Raw genomic sequence first — 16,736 nt, forward strand, 5'->3', positions numbered from 1 at the left:
GTATCAGAGCGTGCAACTCGCCACCATTCAGTGCACTGTCTTTTTGGACATTTTGGCAATGCCTGTTGGAGCATAAAGGAGTCACAAGGGTGTGAACGGGAACAATGGGTCAGCTTCCCAGCATGCAGCTGTCTCCATCCCATTGTCATCTAATTCCCATATCTTTTGCACCTTTTTAAAAACTCCTATGAATCTTCTCAGCACTCCTCTGACAAAAGCATGGCGCCTGCACAGCTCTGCACTATTGTCATAAGCATTGCCAACAGAGGACGCACAATCCTCTGTTATTTGCAGAGCCGTACAAAGAACCAGATCAGCAGGGAACATGATTTCTTGGAGGACAGATTGCCGTGGGACATTCCGAGAACCAATTCAAGGTTGTTGGTGGTGTTCCTGGAGCAGCTGCAGACGGTGGAATGCCACTTCTAGCCCGAGAAACAAGCATTGACTGGCGGGATTGCATTGTAATGTAGGTTTGGGATGATGAGCAGTGGCTGCAGAACTTTTGGATGTGCAAGGCAACATTCCTGGACCTGTGTGCCAAGCTTAGCATAGCCTTCTAACACAGGGACACCAAACTGAGAGCTGCACTGACAGTGGAGAAGTGAATGGTGATCACACTGTGGAAACTTACAATGCCAAATTGCTATCTGTCCTTGGCAAATAATTTTGGAGTTGGAAAATTCACTGTTGAGGTGATTGTCATGCATGTGTATAGAGCCATTAATCATATCCTGCTATGTGGGACTGTGATGCTTGGCAATGTGCAGGACATAGCAGATGGATTTGCAGCAATGGGGTTCCTGAACTGTGGTGTAGCGATAGACAATATGCACATCCCCATTTTGACCCCAGCCCACCTTGCTGCAGAGTACATCAACACAAAGGACTACTTTTTTATGGTTATGCAAGCATTTGTGCATCACAGAGGATGCTTCACTGCCATCAGTGTTGGCTGGTCAGGGAAAGTGCATGATGAGCACATCTTTAAGAACACAGGACTGCTCAGAAAGCTAAAAGCAGGGACTTTCTTTCCTGACCAGCAGCTTTCCATTGGCAATGTTGAAATGCCAACAGTGATCCTGGGGGACTCAGCCTACCCCTTGCTCCCCTGGCTCCTGAAGTCAAACACCAGCTATCTCAACAGCACCAAGGAATGATTCAACTGTCGGTTCAGCAGGTGCAGAATGACAGTTTAATGCACTTTTGGTAGATTGAAGGGATGTTGGTGTTGTTTATTCACAAGATTGAACCTCAGTGAAAAAAATATCCCAGTAGTTATAGCTGCCTGCTGTGTCCTGAATAATATCTGTGAAGCAAAGGGAGAAAAGATGCTGCTGGAGTGGAGGGCGGAGGTTGAGCAGCTATTTGCTGAGTTTGAACAGCTAGACACAAGGGATATTTAAAAAGCTCAGCACAGAGCTATAAAGCTCAGGAAAGTTTTGAACAAGCACTTTAACAGTGAGCCACAGTAATCCATTGTGGTGTACTGTGCTCCACCTTGCCCTGTTGTTTGGGGCCAGTTAGAAACTGTATGGTCCTTGGAGTACATCTATGGATATAACACTGTCAATGCACCTATTAATTTTGCAGTGCTTGCTGTGCATTTACAATAACACTGTGTTTTTCATTGATCCTGTGAGTTGTGTCACTCTGTTCGGTAACAAGTAAGTGGGTGCATTCAGAACTTCTAGGCACTCTGAAGCATATGTTGTGATGAATTATTTTCCAAATAGAATTTTATTCAGTAATAAAACCAGCACAAGGAAAAATCTTTGAAATCTAAAAGCAAAACATTAAAAACTTAATAAATTAATGGAACAGAACAGGAGGAAAAAACATTCACATCCATTTTACCTATGCATACATCAACCGTGGCTCTCACAGGTTGGTGTACGTGAAACTGTGGTTGTCCTTCATGTCCCCTGGGGTGCACGGGTAAAAGTAGGGACGCAGACCCTGATGCCATATGGAATGTTGAGGGGGATATAAGGAGATGCTGCAATGGAATTCTTCATGGATTGCAAAGGGTGGTGAACTTGGGATTGTTGAACTTGTAGGTCTACCAAAGTCTGCAGCATCTGTGTTTGCTTGCAGAGAAGCCCCATTATGTCCTGATAGGTCTCCCTCTCCTTTTCCTGCTGGAACTCCTGGGCCTTTTGCCCTGTCCACTCTTTCCTTCTCCAGGCTGTCTGCAATGTTCACTCTCCAAGACCTTAGTCTGATGCAACCGAGACTTGCAGGATCTCACTGAATATGTCATTCTAAGTCCTCTTCTTTTTCCTCCTTATCTGGCTCAGATGTTTCACGGGGGTGAAGGGAGAGCCCCTCAAGGCCACAACAGCAGTAGCTGCAGATAAAACACACACAGGTACCATTGTCACTATAGTCACCACAGAAAGCAAAAGTTAAGATTCAGAACTCCCCTCCCTTGCTCCCCTAAAGTTTTGAACAGGACATGCTTATTAACACTTCTGCTTTGGAGTGTTTGTGCACGGCACCAATCACTGCACCATGGAGAGTATGGCCCACCAGGGGTGAGTGGAGGTAATTGCTCAGCTGCATGAAACTATGAGCACAGGGAAATGGCACTGAATACTAGCACCAGCCATGGTGATTTTAGCTAATATCTCACTCCTGAGAATAACCAAGGCATAGAGAGCACAGCTGCTACTGGCATTCTGAAGATTCCTGGGCCCATATGCTGCTAGTCTGTTTACTGCAATGGTGTCAGCCAAAGTTATCCCTGACTGGCGTGGGAAAGCGTCCTACCACAGAAGAAGAAATAAGGCTGCCATCACTGGAAGCCTTTGGGAGAGGATGGCAGAGTACCTCCATGGAAGTTTCATCGAGATCTCAAGGGGATTCAAGGGATGTCCCTGTGTACACAAACTGTTCCACATGGTCCATTCCCTCCTCCCCCGCCACACACACACACACACACACACACACACCTAACTCTACAGAGGAATGAAAAGCAGATAGCAACTCCACCTCTCTTTGCTGTACTGCTACCTCTTCTAGTGCAAGTAAATTAATGACAAGGTGGTAGCTGTGTTCTGTTAAATTGGGGGAGCCTTCAGTACATCACTGTAATGGGGAAATACAATTACACACTTACCGGAGGTTCCTTGCCCTGCATTGGACTCGCCCCTGCTCCACTGCCAGGACTGACTGGACTGGAGTCTCAAACAGGTCCTGGCTTCGGACATAGCTGGACCCCCTGGTTGCAAGTCCTCTATCCTCCTCTGTTTCCTCCTCCTCGCTGTTCATGCTGTGATGAGGGCTCCTCAGAAGTATTCACAGTGGTGTGTGGGGTGGTGGTGGAGTCTCTGCCTCTTTGTAAAAACAGCTGGTCTGCAGCTCAGCACCAGACTGACTGTTTGCCTCCCTGGCCTGCCACAATTCCTTTGCTTTCATGCAGTACTGCTGCTGATCCCTGTTCTAGCCCTTTTCCTGTATCCCCCATGCAATCTGCTCAGAGACATCCATGTTTCCACAGCTGTTCTGCACAGCCTCTTCTCCCCACAGGCCCAAGCCAGAGCATGGCTGGAGCACACAATGGAGAGCTGCTAGGTGTGCTCACCAAGCTGGACAATCAGGAAAAGGCATTTCAAAAATTCACAGGGTTTTAAAAGGGAGAGGTCCTTCTGGTCACTGTGACGTTGGGCAGTGGAGTTCACAATTGTGACCAGAGTGGTCAGTGTCAGGCATTGTGGGACAGCTGCTGGAGGACTGTTAGGATAGACAGAAGTAAAGCAGTGGCTACATTCATGCTGCATCAACCTCAGTACATCAATCAGGGCTCAGTGCGGTTCAGGGACATGGTGTTACTGCGTCACCATAATGGGGCACTCACATCACACCAGGGGGAGACTAATTTAAATGCAGACACATGCACAATTAGATTGATGCAAGGTGGCTCTTGTCGACCTAACTTTGTACACCGGGCCTCAGTCTGATTCTAAAATCAGCCAGCAGCATAAGCTCAGATATACTGGACAAGGAGAAAACAGCAGCCCCAGACTCTGGGGAAGCTCAGTTCTCCAGTATCAGCTCAAAATGTCACCCTATCAACTGTGTTAGTTTAACAGCTTCAGCGGAGTTTACTTTGGGTATCAGGGCAAGAAAACCCAAAGGCAGGTTTTCAGTGTTTCCCCAAGTCTCCCTCCCCAAGTCTGGTTTGCCTCAGCAAAACACGTGTGTGTTGGTAACACTGAGACGTAAATAGTCCCTTTTTTCTGTACTTTGAAATCTGCTGATGAGAAGTGCAATCTGAGAGCCAGTTACTAAAGTAAATAATAACAACAACGGCGTTGATTTTGGTGTGGAAGTTCAGACTGAGGGGATCTCTGGGAGATGATTTTTGACTTTCAACTGAAAAATAAGGATAGCATTGTGGCTAAACAACATTTGCAGGTTACACTTGCTGTATTTACCTTCAATCAAACAAAACACAATAACGCGCTAATACTAAATGATTACTGGAGTTTGCCTCTTTGGAGCTGATCGACCCTGAGCAATGTCTCGCTGGAATATTACAACCTCTTCCCCCCTCATCTCAGCGGCTGCTGCTATAACCCCGCGGGAAGCTGCCAAGTCAGGGGCAAATCCAGCTTCATATATTTCTTCCTCAGAAAAAGAAAGTCCCTTTTAAATCGGATTTCAGGCAGAGCCCTGGAGCTCCAAGGAGTCTAGAGAAACTTAAGGCCTGATTCAAAGGTTGTTGACTTTAATAAGATTTTTTTTCCATGCAACTTCGGAGCCAGCCTTCCCAGCAGAGCAGGCAGCCCCCATGCAATGCACACAGGGGATCCTCAGAGGAGTAACCAGCGCGGCAAGTGCATCGCTTACCATTTCAGATTGGGGGCTGACACGATGCAGCTCCCTGAATGGGAAGCGATCTCTGCTAAGCGTCCAGGGAACTGGTGCCGCAGTGGGGAGGGAATTCAGCCAACCCGCGCCCCGCGAGCGAGCTTCACGCCGCAAAGAGACATATTCGCATCAGAGTGCTTTAGCGAGCAGGGCTTTTAGGTCCGTCCTCTGCCCCCCGCCCGCCTCCAGCAAACCTGTAAACGCAGGCGACTGGGGGTTAAGTACAACAGCCCTTTATAAAGTAGCAAGCGCCTGGAAATGCTGTTTTAAAGGAAGGCTTTCTTGTTCGGCAGGGTGCATTAGTCACTGACTTTCAGTTGGGGCTTGAGCGCCTAAATCCCTTAGCGTTTGAAAATCTCCCTCCTCGATTCTTCTTTCCTTAGACACCCCAAAGAGATTGCAGGGCTAAACCCCACATCGCCTTACTCACCGGAGTAAAGGTTGCTCACAAAGGCGTCCCGCGGAAGTCGCTGCGGGTACTTTTGCTGTGGGATCGGGCCCTCCATGGGAATTCAGCTTCTTTCTAAAACGATCTCATTTCACCGGATCGGTAATGACAGGTACAGAACTAACACCGGTGGCCTAAAGGGCCAGTGGCTTTATTCAGATCCAGCCACCTCTAAAATCAAATTCGATTTTTAAAAAAAAATTCCCTGCTCTGTGCTGCTTCGCTGGATAAAACATGAGCCAATCCACGCACCCTGGGTCCGTTTTAGTTGGGTACATTCACTGGCTGGTGTGGTTAAGGCTAAGCAACCCCTTTGTATAGCTTCCAGCCATAGAATTTCAGGAGGAAGAACCCTACCGAGCTAAGGAGATTTTTGGACCACATAGACATTAGGTTACATTAGTATACATACAATTATTTAAAATCAAAGTGTGTCGTTTTTTTAAATGCCAACAATAGCAAACGAAAAGGTAGCAGATTTGGGAAGAAATGACAACTTTAAATATGGAAATGATTGGGACTGTTGGAAGGATAGATAGATAGATAGATAGATAGATAGATAGATAGATAGATAGATAGATAGATAGATAGATAGATAGATAGATAGATATTCTTGTTGTTACTGTAGGTTTGTCTATTTAATGTGTAAACCCTTGCAGGTTAAATAGCAAAGACTAGCTGCTATTCCAAATGGAAAAACTCCTATCGCATGTCACTGGAGCCAGGATCTGGCCCAGATCTCCAGGCCCCGTTGGAGTTCACAGGAGCGTTGGAAGGACTGACTACAAAGATACTAGACTTTTAAAAACTCCAGCGACTTTTTAGCGCTGTCAGAAGCAGGGCTGGCTGGAGGTTCCATTGATCTGGGCCGGGGTGGCTGTTCTGTCTAATCCCTGCCCGCTTTTGTAAATGTTTGGAGACTGGCTGGAGGAGGAAACGCAATCCTTATCCAAACAGCCTTTTAACCTCCAGTCCTCTCTGCCCCGTGAACGCTTTGTATGAGCCTGTCATAAACCTAATTAATGATCCTTGTTACTTAATCTGAAACGGGGCTCCTGGCAAACAGACAAGCCTCTTGCCGCCGCACAGAACGGATTTTGAAAAGCATTTTGGTCCCAACCTAAATTCAGCTCGACGAGTTTCTCTCTCCTGCACCGAGAAGTCACTACGGCGCAGCTGCGTCATTTAACTTGTTGGGCCTCAAGAGGACATGACACGCGCCCCGCTTTCCATGGCTCTCTTTTCTTTTCTTACAGCAAACGAGAAATAAAGTGGAATACACAGAATGCTAGTCGGATGCTGTGGATTTTGTAGCGGTGGTTGAATAGAGGTGTTCGTCTGTAAATCCTATCGGTTTAGGAAACATGTGTAAGAGCTGAAATTCAGATATCAGGGTGGTTATTTGGCACAAGTATCAGAATGAAACTTGGCATTTCATAGTGTATCGTCAATTCTTCTAGGAGGCCAGATTGGGGAATTGTTGGAATAATCCCTGAAATAGACCAGCAGCGATCCATGCGATTCCACTGCTTCTCCCATGCGGAGCCCTCATACAGTCCGGACATTGCAATTGACTTAAGGGGCCGGATTTTGCCAGGGGCTGGGTCCCTTCCGTGTGAGATCGGTGGATCTCTGCAGTCCCAAGCCCAGTCCCAAACCCCCCTCATTCGCCGCGCCCCGGCAATAGAGTTTTGGGCTCCGGGGGAGAGAGATCGGGCTAACGCGCAGAGGTTGGGGACAGCGTTGTGAATCACCCCCCCCCCCCCCCAGCTCTCTTCATGCGGTTCCTTTTCACATGATCTCTAACATTTTCCAGGCTCTGGGTGTATTTGCCGCTGTGTTCGTTCTCCACCCTTCAGTAAAAATTTAACAACTGTAATGATCTCACAGCGCCATACATACGTTTGATAAGCTTGTTTGAGAAATAGGCCTATAAAATGCAACCTCCCAGCAACTAGATGCCACATTTGTGCCTGTCTGTTGTTAATTGCCTCCCTCGGTATGATAGTTAAGCAGATACACTGGGAACGTGCTACATGGTTTCATGCTTTGGTTAGATGGTTAGTGGAAACCAGACAACGTTATTTTATGTTTTTAATTTAACTATCCCTAATAGCGTTTGCAAAGCTGTATGGAGACAGTCAAAGAAAGTATGACACCACACTAAATAAAGTTGCCAGATATAAATATTCCCTCAGGGCCTGAGTTTTCGCTGAAGTCAATGGGAATTTTAGCACAGTCTTCAGCACAAGCAGGATCGAAGCTTTAATAATAGCCGCTAACGGAAATATCCGTTGGGAGATAAATGATGAGCTGTGGCATTAATTACGGCACGCTGGGGGGGGGGGGGGGGATTTTAAAAACGGATTGGGGCTTTGAAATCTGCAGGAAAGTTCTCTGTGTAACCGACCAGACGTGGCGAAACTGGGAGTAGGTCTGCGACATCCGTTTGTGCGTAAGGGAGAATTTCTCGCCACTTTTTGTAGAGGATGGTATTTTAATGTACGCTCTGCTAATGCGAGCCATGTGATCCGAAATTAGAAAAGAGTTTGAACTAGTATGGAGACGAACGACAGATGCATTATAAAGTGGGGGCTACATCGCATTTATAAACCGGATCTGTATGTTGTAGCTGCATCACATCGTATGACAATTTCCTAGAGGAAAATAACGATCTCAGGAATTTTATTCCTAGTTAATAAAGCATTTATCTCGCCGTGCGGACAATAGCTCGTGCGGCTGGATTGGAGCACTCCATGGACTCTGGTTTGCCCAGCCACTTTCTCTGCAAGACTTACGTCTCCAAGCACAAGTCCCGCTCACTGATGCATTTATTCTAGCACATCAAAACGACCCCTGATTTGGGAGAAGTCATTTCACTCAAGGTGTCGGTCCAGGAGACACTCGCTTACGGTTCGTGCCCTCCCTGCGCTCAGATGATTAATATATTCCCTTTAATCCCTTTCTTCATGACTGATAGATTCCCCCTGCCAGCGCTCCGATTTGTTTCCGTGTCTTGGTAGGGGGACAAACAGCCCAGCTCCCACTTCAGCATGGTGTCTCTAATTGACTTCTAGTCTACTTTTTATGGCGACATATGCTTCTCACAAAGCTCTTATTAGGACAAGCTGCTTTCACTAATTGAGAGTTGCAGAATGCGGAAGGCAGGCTGGATTTCACATCCACCAACTCCAGGGGATTCAGGGAAGGAAAGGTTCCCTGCACACTCTGCATCGGGTCCCTAAGATCAGATAACCAAGGCAAAGTAGTCTCCTCCTCAGAAGAGGATACCATTTCTAACCGCCGCTGCGCATCGCAGATCCCAGGGAAGCGCCAAGAAGCACGTGAAAGGCTACCTAGGGAGAGATCCTGTACCAGCCCTTGTGCGCAATGCTAACTCGGCCGAGCAAAGATTACGCAAGTGCAGAAGGGCTGCTGGACTGAGCTGTCGGAGGAGTTATTCCGATCAGCTGGAAAAGCAAGGCACGTGCAAGTGCCAATTAGGAAGCTGATTAATTGTGAGCTGCTAGGTCACATATGATCAGTACCATGAGCTTTACGATTGCAACTCACACAACCGAAAGAAAGAAAGAAAGAAAGAAAGAAAGAAATAGATAGATAGATAGATAGATAGCCCCCTCCCAATTAGAGTAAAAGCAACACAGGGAAAAAATTAACTCACCAACTGTTTAAAGCACCGCCTCAGGGGCAACTAACGCAACCCTTTTAATACCGATACCCACATTTTTTAATAATGTGCAGGAAGATCCCGACGGGAAAGTTATGCACGTGGAGGGCTCGATTGGGGGCGGACAGGACACGTTTAACGACACGTAGCTACACATGGCTCAGCTTTATCGTGTATTTCGCTCGCTCTCTGCCATCTGGCAATGAATTCTCGGACTTAGGGGCGAGTTTGGCATAGAGGGACAAGGCCTAAAGCCCTCACCAGGCAGCTGACTCTAAAAGGATATTTTAAATCTATCTGAGGTGGGCATAAGGAAAGCTGCCCTCAGGCGTAGATGGTCAGTACCTAGCCAGTATATAGTCAATACCTAGCCTCCTTCCCTGCGTTGGTGCGTGTAATTTACTACCAAAGCACCACCGCTAGAATCGCCCACAGTCAAGTCAGCAAATATTAACCTGATCCCCTCCCCGCAGCCTGTCTTAGCCATGAAAGAGCAGACGACTGAGAGGAGCTCAGTATGTCCATTTCTGTTGTGCTTCGCAGAACTTCTGAAAGATCCTGCTTACTGAAAAGAAACAACCACAACTTAAGTCTGGATGGATGGCTAGATCAGTAATGTACGCCTGGTGAAAAAGCAATTGGCTTTTGCAACCCTGTGCCCGAATGAAGTCTTCCGTACTCTTCTTGTTTCCAGTTTTGCACATCAGTCAAATGCAATGTTTGTAAAAGTTGCATTTTTTTTCATTCACTTGCAAACACGTCCCAAAGCGAATGTGGTTTCTCTGGGTGGCGGGCTCACACAGGAGCAAAGCTCCTCAAGCCTGTAGCCCTCAGGCTGGTGGGCAGAAGGGGGAGCCTCGTGCAGGGATGGATGGGGGCTGAGGGATACACCAGTGAATAGCGGAGCCAGCCGGGTACAGGGCGCACTGCTTTTGGGGTTAGCTTTAATCGTGTGGCTGGCTTCAATGCATCTCTCCGCGCGGTGGGTGTTGCTGGGGCCTCTTTCAGCAGGAAAGGTGATCTGTTTGATCCTATCGGAAAGGTGCAGGAGTATTCCTGTGTCCCCTTCCCCAGCAGCCACAGTGGCTCCGTTACAATCAGCGAAATCGCCTGGCTCATCCCCTCAAGCCAGGCACTCGCCGCACTGATCGCTTGTTGGCCTGCCCCAGCTCTGCCGCTGTACAGCGCCTAGCACAACGGGGCGCTAGGGCGCCACTAGGGCTCCTGGGGCGGCCCTACAGTAAATAATGGCCCTACCTGCGTCTGAGCCATTCCCTTTGAAAATAAGAGAGATGGACATTAAGGCAGCGTCAGGACCCTGTGGCTGGGATGCCCCAAGATTTAGTCCATCAGCCCTTAACCCAAAGTCCCCGGGTTAAATCCATGCTCGGTTCCACCCGGGGCCGGTGGGGCGGCTCTGCCGAGCAGATAAAGGAGGCGGTTTTGGGCGTCCAATACAGCAAAGGGGGAGCGCTGATTAAACCGGCTCCACAGCTCCGGCCTGCTCCCCCCCCCCACACACACACACACCCGAGTTGGCCTGTCAGGACCGGAACCGCCCATGTCTCAGTATTAAACCCCTGTCCATTCAATCGGGCAGTGCCGGTAAAACCAGACTGGAGCGAGCGTTTCTGGCCTAGCCGGCTTCGCTCGGGCAGCAACCCCCTCCACCCCCGTAGAGACTGGATTGAAATCCCGATCCTGTTCCCAATGGCAAAGCGCCCCGGAAAGAGCCAGCAAGTAGCAGCTACTCGCGATCTGATCCTGCTCCCACTGGAGTCCAGCAGGGTTCCGGCTCTTAGGTGAGAGCAGAGGACTAGGAAATCCATCCCCACCCTCTGGCTGCCCCTACTCTTCGGGCTGCAAACCCTCTTTGGAAGTGTTTACTCGTGTTTAAAAATAAGATACTTTGTCCTGTATCTAAAGTGCCAGAGACATCCCCTAGCTCCAGATCTTTCTTTTAGCGCCATCCACAGCGCGTTCTGACTGCAGATGACCTGGGACAAAGGTTCTTAAATCAGCAGGAAATAAGCTGAAGAGCTCAGACATTAAGATTGGCCAGTATGGGAGAAGAAATCCGTGTCTCCCACTTGAATGGGGCATCTGCATTTCCAGCTAGTTACTACGTAAAGGAGGAAGGATTTATTTTTCAGAATGTACTAGGACAGTCAGGTTTTACTACTTGAGGGTGGAACGAAAAGCCAATCTCCTCTCGAGTAAAGGGACATGAAGATGAAGAAATCATAGTAAAACTAAGCAGCCTACCAGGGCAAAGTCTGCTGGTTTGTTCCTTTTCATTTCCACTCAAATTTAAATACACATTGGGACCCTAAAATATAGTTCTCTTTTTAGTGAGTGAGAGAAAAAGGCAGGGAAGGACGTTCTTTGGTTTTGCTGTGATATTTTAGCGATGTACTTGTGTGGAGTCGTGGTGCTTGTGTTGAGGTGGATGGGGGGAAGGTATCTGCGACCGGTGGCTCCAGGGGCCTTTTCCCAACCCCCCTCCTGGCCAGTCCCAGAGATTTATTAAAACCCTTCAGGTTCCAATAAGTATTCTTATTTTATAGTTCAATTTACAAGACTTCTTAATTAAAGACCGATTCGGATTGAATCCGAGCTCTGATTACTGATCCCATATCAAGGGCAGTCATTGCCGAGCGTGGAAAGGTGTTAGAAACCCCTGGATGCGGCTTTAGATGCGGATTTCACCCCTCCGCCAGCCCCCCTACACAGCGCGGTGTGTCTGCCCTGCTCCCTGGGTACCTAACTCACACCCGCACCCCTGCTGCAGCCATCCCCTGGGCGATTAACAACCGTGCGTTCCTGGTGAGCACGTCTCCCCAACCTCTCCTGCCAGGCGCACACGGTCCCTCCCCAGCCCAGCCGCCCGATGTCCCGCTTGTGGCGCTGACGCCAGCGCCTGACTTCCCCGGGACCATGTAGCCGTTCCCCACCAGATACTGGCCCCTCTGCCCGATCCAGCAATAACTGCCATTGCTCACTCCCAGCTGGCCATCTCCAAGCCCTTCAGGCGCGCACAGCTCAGACCGAACCCCCAATCCGACTCTCTCTTTCCAGGACAAGGACAGTCGCTTTCAAGCCCAGTCTTCCCCCAGAGTAACGCTCCCTCTGCTAAAGGACACAGCTCGAGCTGTGGGATAGTGTAATTACGGCAGCTCCCCCGCCCCCCCAAAATTAGTTTGATCACAGGCTGTCCCCTGCGCGCTGCCGCCTGCTTTATCTGCGCCCCTGCGTTGCGCGCGGGGGAGCCCAGGTCTCACTTACTGTCCTGCTGCGGGGTGTCGCTGCCGCTGGTTAGCCCCGGGGATTCCAGCAAGCTTCTGCCGGCTTCCCCTACGCTCTCGTCCGCCTGAGCCGCCACCATGTCTCCGGCTTCCTCCAGATCCAACAGGTGACTGACGGAGAAGTTCTTTTTGGCCTGTAAGTTGTCCAGGTTGCTGGGGTTCTCCAAGCGGGTGGCTAGGACGGCCTGTCTCTCCATGATGTGGGCATAGCTGGAAGTCATGGTTTCCTCCAAGTCTTAAAGGGAAAGTGCAGGCAAAAGAGGAGGGAGAGAGGGTGGGGGGGAATACAAGGGACCCTCCCCAAAATCTCAGACGCTGTCCCCGGAGCAGGGGCGCTCCCTGGGCTTCCTTCGGCAGGTTCCAGGGGGCGAATCCGGCCTCCCTCTGCCCAGTTCTCACGCGAAAGTGACACAGAAAGCGAGAGAGAGAGAAGGAGGGAGGGGATGGGGGAGGGGGGGAGAGGAATCGAAACGTGTCTTTCAGGAGAAGCGGCGTATTCCCAGGCAGGCACCAGCAGCAAGAGGCTTGTCCCGGCTTTAAACCATCTCCAAGAGAGCGCGCTGCCCCCTGTGCGCTCCTGGTGAGTCTCAGGAGTAACTGAGGTTTCAGGTCACGGGTGCTGATGTCTTGCAGATGTACTCGCGAGTATTAGCTCTCACCGAAGGGAAGACGAGGGTTTTCAGGAGTCCGAAGGAGCCCCCCCCCTCCCCCGGTCCCGCTCTCAGTTGCTCTCCCCCTCCCCTCTCAGTTGGATCAAGCCGCTCTCTGGCACTTCAAAAGGGCCAGTATGGCACACAGGGGAGACTTTGCAGGGAATACATGAAAATTGGAGACCCAAGGGAGGGCAGCTCGAGACTTAATAGGGGCCTGTAATTACGTGGCAAAGTCTTTGTGCTGTTTCTGACGTTTTACAGACCCCTCTTCTCCAGCGCAAACTCTCCCCCCACCACCAAAAACACACTGATTAAAAACTCCCCTCCCCCCCCCCCCCTTCGCCAACATCTGATGTAGCGAGAGAGCGCGGGGAAGACCCTTTGCTTGTCTTAAATAAAGATCGAATTCTCTCTCTCCCTCCTTGCAATAGGATCTCTGGCAGAAAAGTCAAACTGAAAGCCACAGTCACTTCAAACAGGCTGATTATTTTGCTTCAGCATTAACTCCTCCTGATTTGTTTTAGATCTTGTTGGAGACTCTCATTTGCATGTTTTGATAACAGCTGCAGGGGAAACTTTTGGAAACAGTCCATGTCCATTCCAATCAAGTTTTCTCCTATTTTTTTTAACGTTTCCTGCTGTTCCAACCGTTTGGCTTCAGGCTATTAAGAAAGAAGAGAGGAACCCAAACAAGGGGTTGGATTTAATACACAGATATTTGAACCAGACACTATATTATTAAATACAAGCATCAGCAAGCAACAATTAATGAAAGTTAATGGCTAGGGCGATCTGTTTGAGAGGTGCGATGCATATTTCAGGAGCCTTCTTTCTGCACCAAGTGGAAAGAACAGGTCTCCTTGCTGTTAGAATCTATGGAAATAGGGGGGGTGGAAGAGATTATTTAAACAATTAAAACCCATTCTGTAATTCTGAACGATCTACACTCAGCTCTGGACAGATCAGAAATCATTAAAGCCGGAGAGAGAGTGGGAGAAGGCATTTAACGTGAACCCAGAGCCTTAATTCCTGTCCAGGTGAAACTCCCTTTGCAATCAACAGGGCTTGTGACCAAATAAAGAAATGGGCCCATAGTCTGGGAGAGCTGTGTGGAGCGATAGGAAAACTTCTGATTCGTTCAATTAGCGCTCGGCCAGTTCAGAGGTTTTCGTGAGCCCCGTTTTGCAGAAAGATTTACTCACAAACTTCTGTCCTCGACTTGAAGAGTCGAACCGAGAGAGAGAGAGAGGGGCGTCTGACGTGCCCCCAGGTGTAATGCTGCAGCAGCTTGAATAGCCTCATAAGGGATGAATTACTGCATGGACAGCAGGTAAAATATGACGTGCTTATTTGTAGAGATTGCAGCTCGCTGGCTCTCAAAAAAAATCTGTTCGATTGAAGAGGGGTTAGGGAGGAGAACTAAGAGGGTTGCATGAGTTTTGAGTGAGGGAACTCCCCAGGAGAGAGAAAGACCCATGTGTTTAAATGGCCGGAGCCTGGGCTCCAAGCTGCCATAGCCAGCCCAGAATTTCCAGCCCCCTGATCTGAGAAAAGAACATTTGATGCCATCAAAGGGCTGCTGATTGAAACCAGATGTGCTTTCCTCGGCTCTTTCCATGCATTTAATTAAGGAGCCGGGATAGAAGAGACTTTTTCATCATTAGGTCTCCCCCCCCTCCTCCTCCCCCCCCCAAAGTTTCCCCTTCTCGGCCTGGAGCGCCCAGAGCTGTGCCAGCTCCGGGTTCCTCTTTGCATGGACAAATCTGAGCTAGCTAGAGAACCCGGGGACCTGTGTTTGCGTGATGAAATGCGTGTTTAGGAATCAGTGTGTGCCCTTCGGGGGGAGGGGAGAAGAGGGAGGGTGTCTGGAGGGAGTGCTTGTGGGTATCTTTGTGTGTGTGTGTCCGGAAGCACATGGCGGAGCGTGTCTGTGTGTTGAACACGAGTGCCTGCCTTCCTGAGGGGGCCTGCCTGTGTGCCTAGATTTGTGAGTGGGTGTGTTCGGACGAACGTGGGGCCCTGCCTGTGTCTCGCTGCAGCGTTGTGTTTCTCTGACTCGAGTCAGCCATGGAGCTGGGCACCCCGCAGCCAGCTCCCCAACGCTGAGCCCCCCCCTCCCTCCAGCCTTTTCACCGGCTTGCTACTGCTGCTTTCGCTTTGGATTGGCTCCGCTTTTCCATGCCTGGCCCGGCAGCTGGTGCGCCCGGGTGCCAGGGAGTGGCCGGACAGCCTGGTGGTGCGGGTTTGCACGCGAGGTGCAGAGGGGAGGTGCGTTGCTGTGCCCCGGCTGGCCACGTGGGGCAGCAGAGAGGCCGCGCGTGGGGGAATGCTGGGGGACACGCGGGCCGGGACAGCTGCGGGTGGGGGGCAGTGTCCTGGCTGTGCTAGGTCCAAGCAGCTGGGCCTGGTGCCCCGAGCTCAGGGGTTGAGGCCAGAGAGCTAGGGTGGGTGCTGCGAGAAATGAGAGACCCTTAAAGCACGGAGCTGGAGGAGAGGACACTGCGGATTCCCCGCGCCGGCTCCCTTCGGGGTGAATTTTTGACGCCTCCACCCCATGCCAGGGTGGAGCTCACTCCTTCCTGGGCGCTGGCAGCCGACCCGTGACCAGAGCAGCTGCACAGGACCGGAACGCCGACCCGTCGGCTATAGGCTGCGATCCTCAGCCAGACCTGCAGGGCCAGCCCCAAATGGGAAGGGTCGGGGAGGAGGGCTGGTTTACAGTTGGATCGGAGCGATGGCCTGTCCAGTCCCCGCGCCCTGACCCATGGCTCGCTCCTATGTGTACTGACCGGACCCAGCTCCGGCGCGGGGATTGGGCTGCAGACTGTAAAACCTCCGAGGGCTCCGAACCAGGTGACCTGCTCCCCGCAGCCAGCATGACGCGAGCTGAGATGAGGCCCGCCGCGGAATTAAATCCTCCCCCCCGGAGAGAAACAAGACCATCCTTCGAAATCTCCATTAATCCCTCCAACAGCTGCCTAGGCGAGTTGGGTTTATTTAACCTAGCTCTTGGCACCAAGCAGCCAGTCGGGGGAGAGCCCGCTTTCCCCGGCCTGCCCTTTAAAGCCAGCAGGGCTAGAGACACCCAAATCCCCCCAGGTTTCCCCAGTTTGTGATTAGAGAGGGTGGTAAATAAAAGGAAAGAAATCTAGGCGATGTATCTCCATCAGGTACACACCTAATCTAGGAGAGGGGCGAAGGAATCGCACACGGGCCAAGGGCAGAGACCAGAAATTAATCATAGAATATCAGGGTTGGAAGGAACCTCAGGAGGTCATCTAGTCCAGCCCCCCTGCTCAAAGCAGGACCAATCCCCAGTTTTTGCCCCAGATCCCCAGTGGGCCCCCTCAAGGATTGAATTTACAACCCTGGGTTTAGCAGGCGAATGCTCAAACCACTGAGCTATCCCTCCCCCCCATTAGCTCATTTCAGGTGCCCCAAAACAAGTCCCACAGATATTAGCGGCCAAAGCCTCAGGTGGGGAGCATTGGGCACAGGCCCCTTGACTTTCACAGTGGCAATTCACCCCAGCTGCCCAAGAGGGATGGAGAGTGGGTGTCTGTGCGAAGGAGGGACGATCCCCTTTAGCTGTGCGCGCTGCTGGAGCTAACCGGTGTGAACGGGAGCTGAAACTTCTCTTTCCAGCCCGGTGTGAAATCGGGGCAGGTGGCAGGGAGGATCCCGCCTATGATCTCCACTCCCGGAGCGTGGGCTGCTGCTGGTTGAAAACGCCCAACCGCTGGGTCCGAGGGAGAGGCCAAGTGCCT

At 50.5% G+C, this 16,736-nt stretch overlaps 1 protein-coding gene across 2 annotated transcripts in view; it reads right to left on the reverse strand.

Moving 5' to 3' along the window:
- Positions 1 to 13,014, reverse strand: part of PRRX1 (paired related homeobox 1) — an 82,517-nt gene extending 69,503 nt beyond the window's left edge. For both annotated transcript variants that reach the window (XM_048860662.2, XM_048860664.2), the window contains exon 1: positions 12,297 to 13,014. In XM_048860662.2, coding sequence (XP_048716619.1) covers positions 12,297 to 12,537 — 241 coding nt within the window. In that variant the 5' untranslated portion in view covers positions 12,538 to 13,014. The remainder of the gene's footprint in view (positions 1 to 12,296) is intronic.
- Positions 13,015 to 16,736: the final 3,722 nt, after the last annotated feature.

This window comes from Caretta caretta, chromosome 8 (genome assembly GCF_965140235.1).
Source record: "Caretta caretta isolate rCarCar2 chromosome 8, rCarCar1.hap1, whole genome shotgun sequence".
In the NCBI taxonomy this organism is placed as follows: domain Eukaryota; kingdom Metazoa; phylum Chordata; order Testudines; family Cheloniidae; genus Caretta; species Caretta caretta.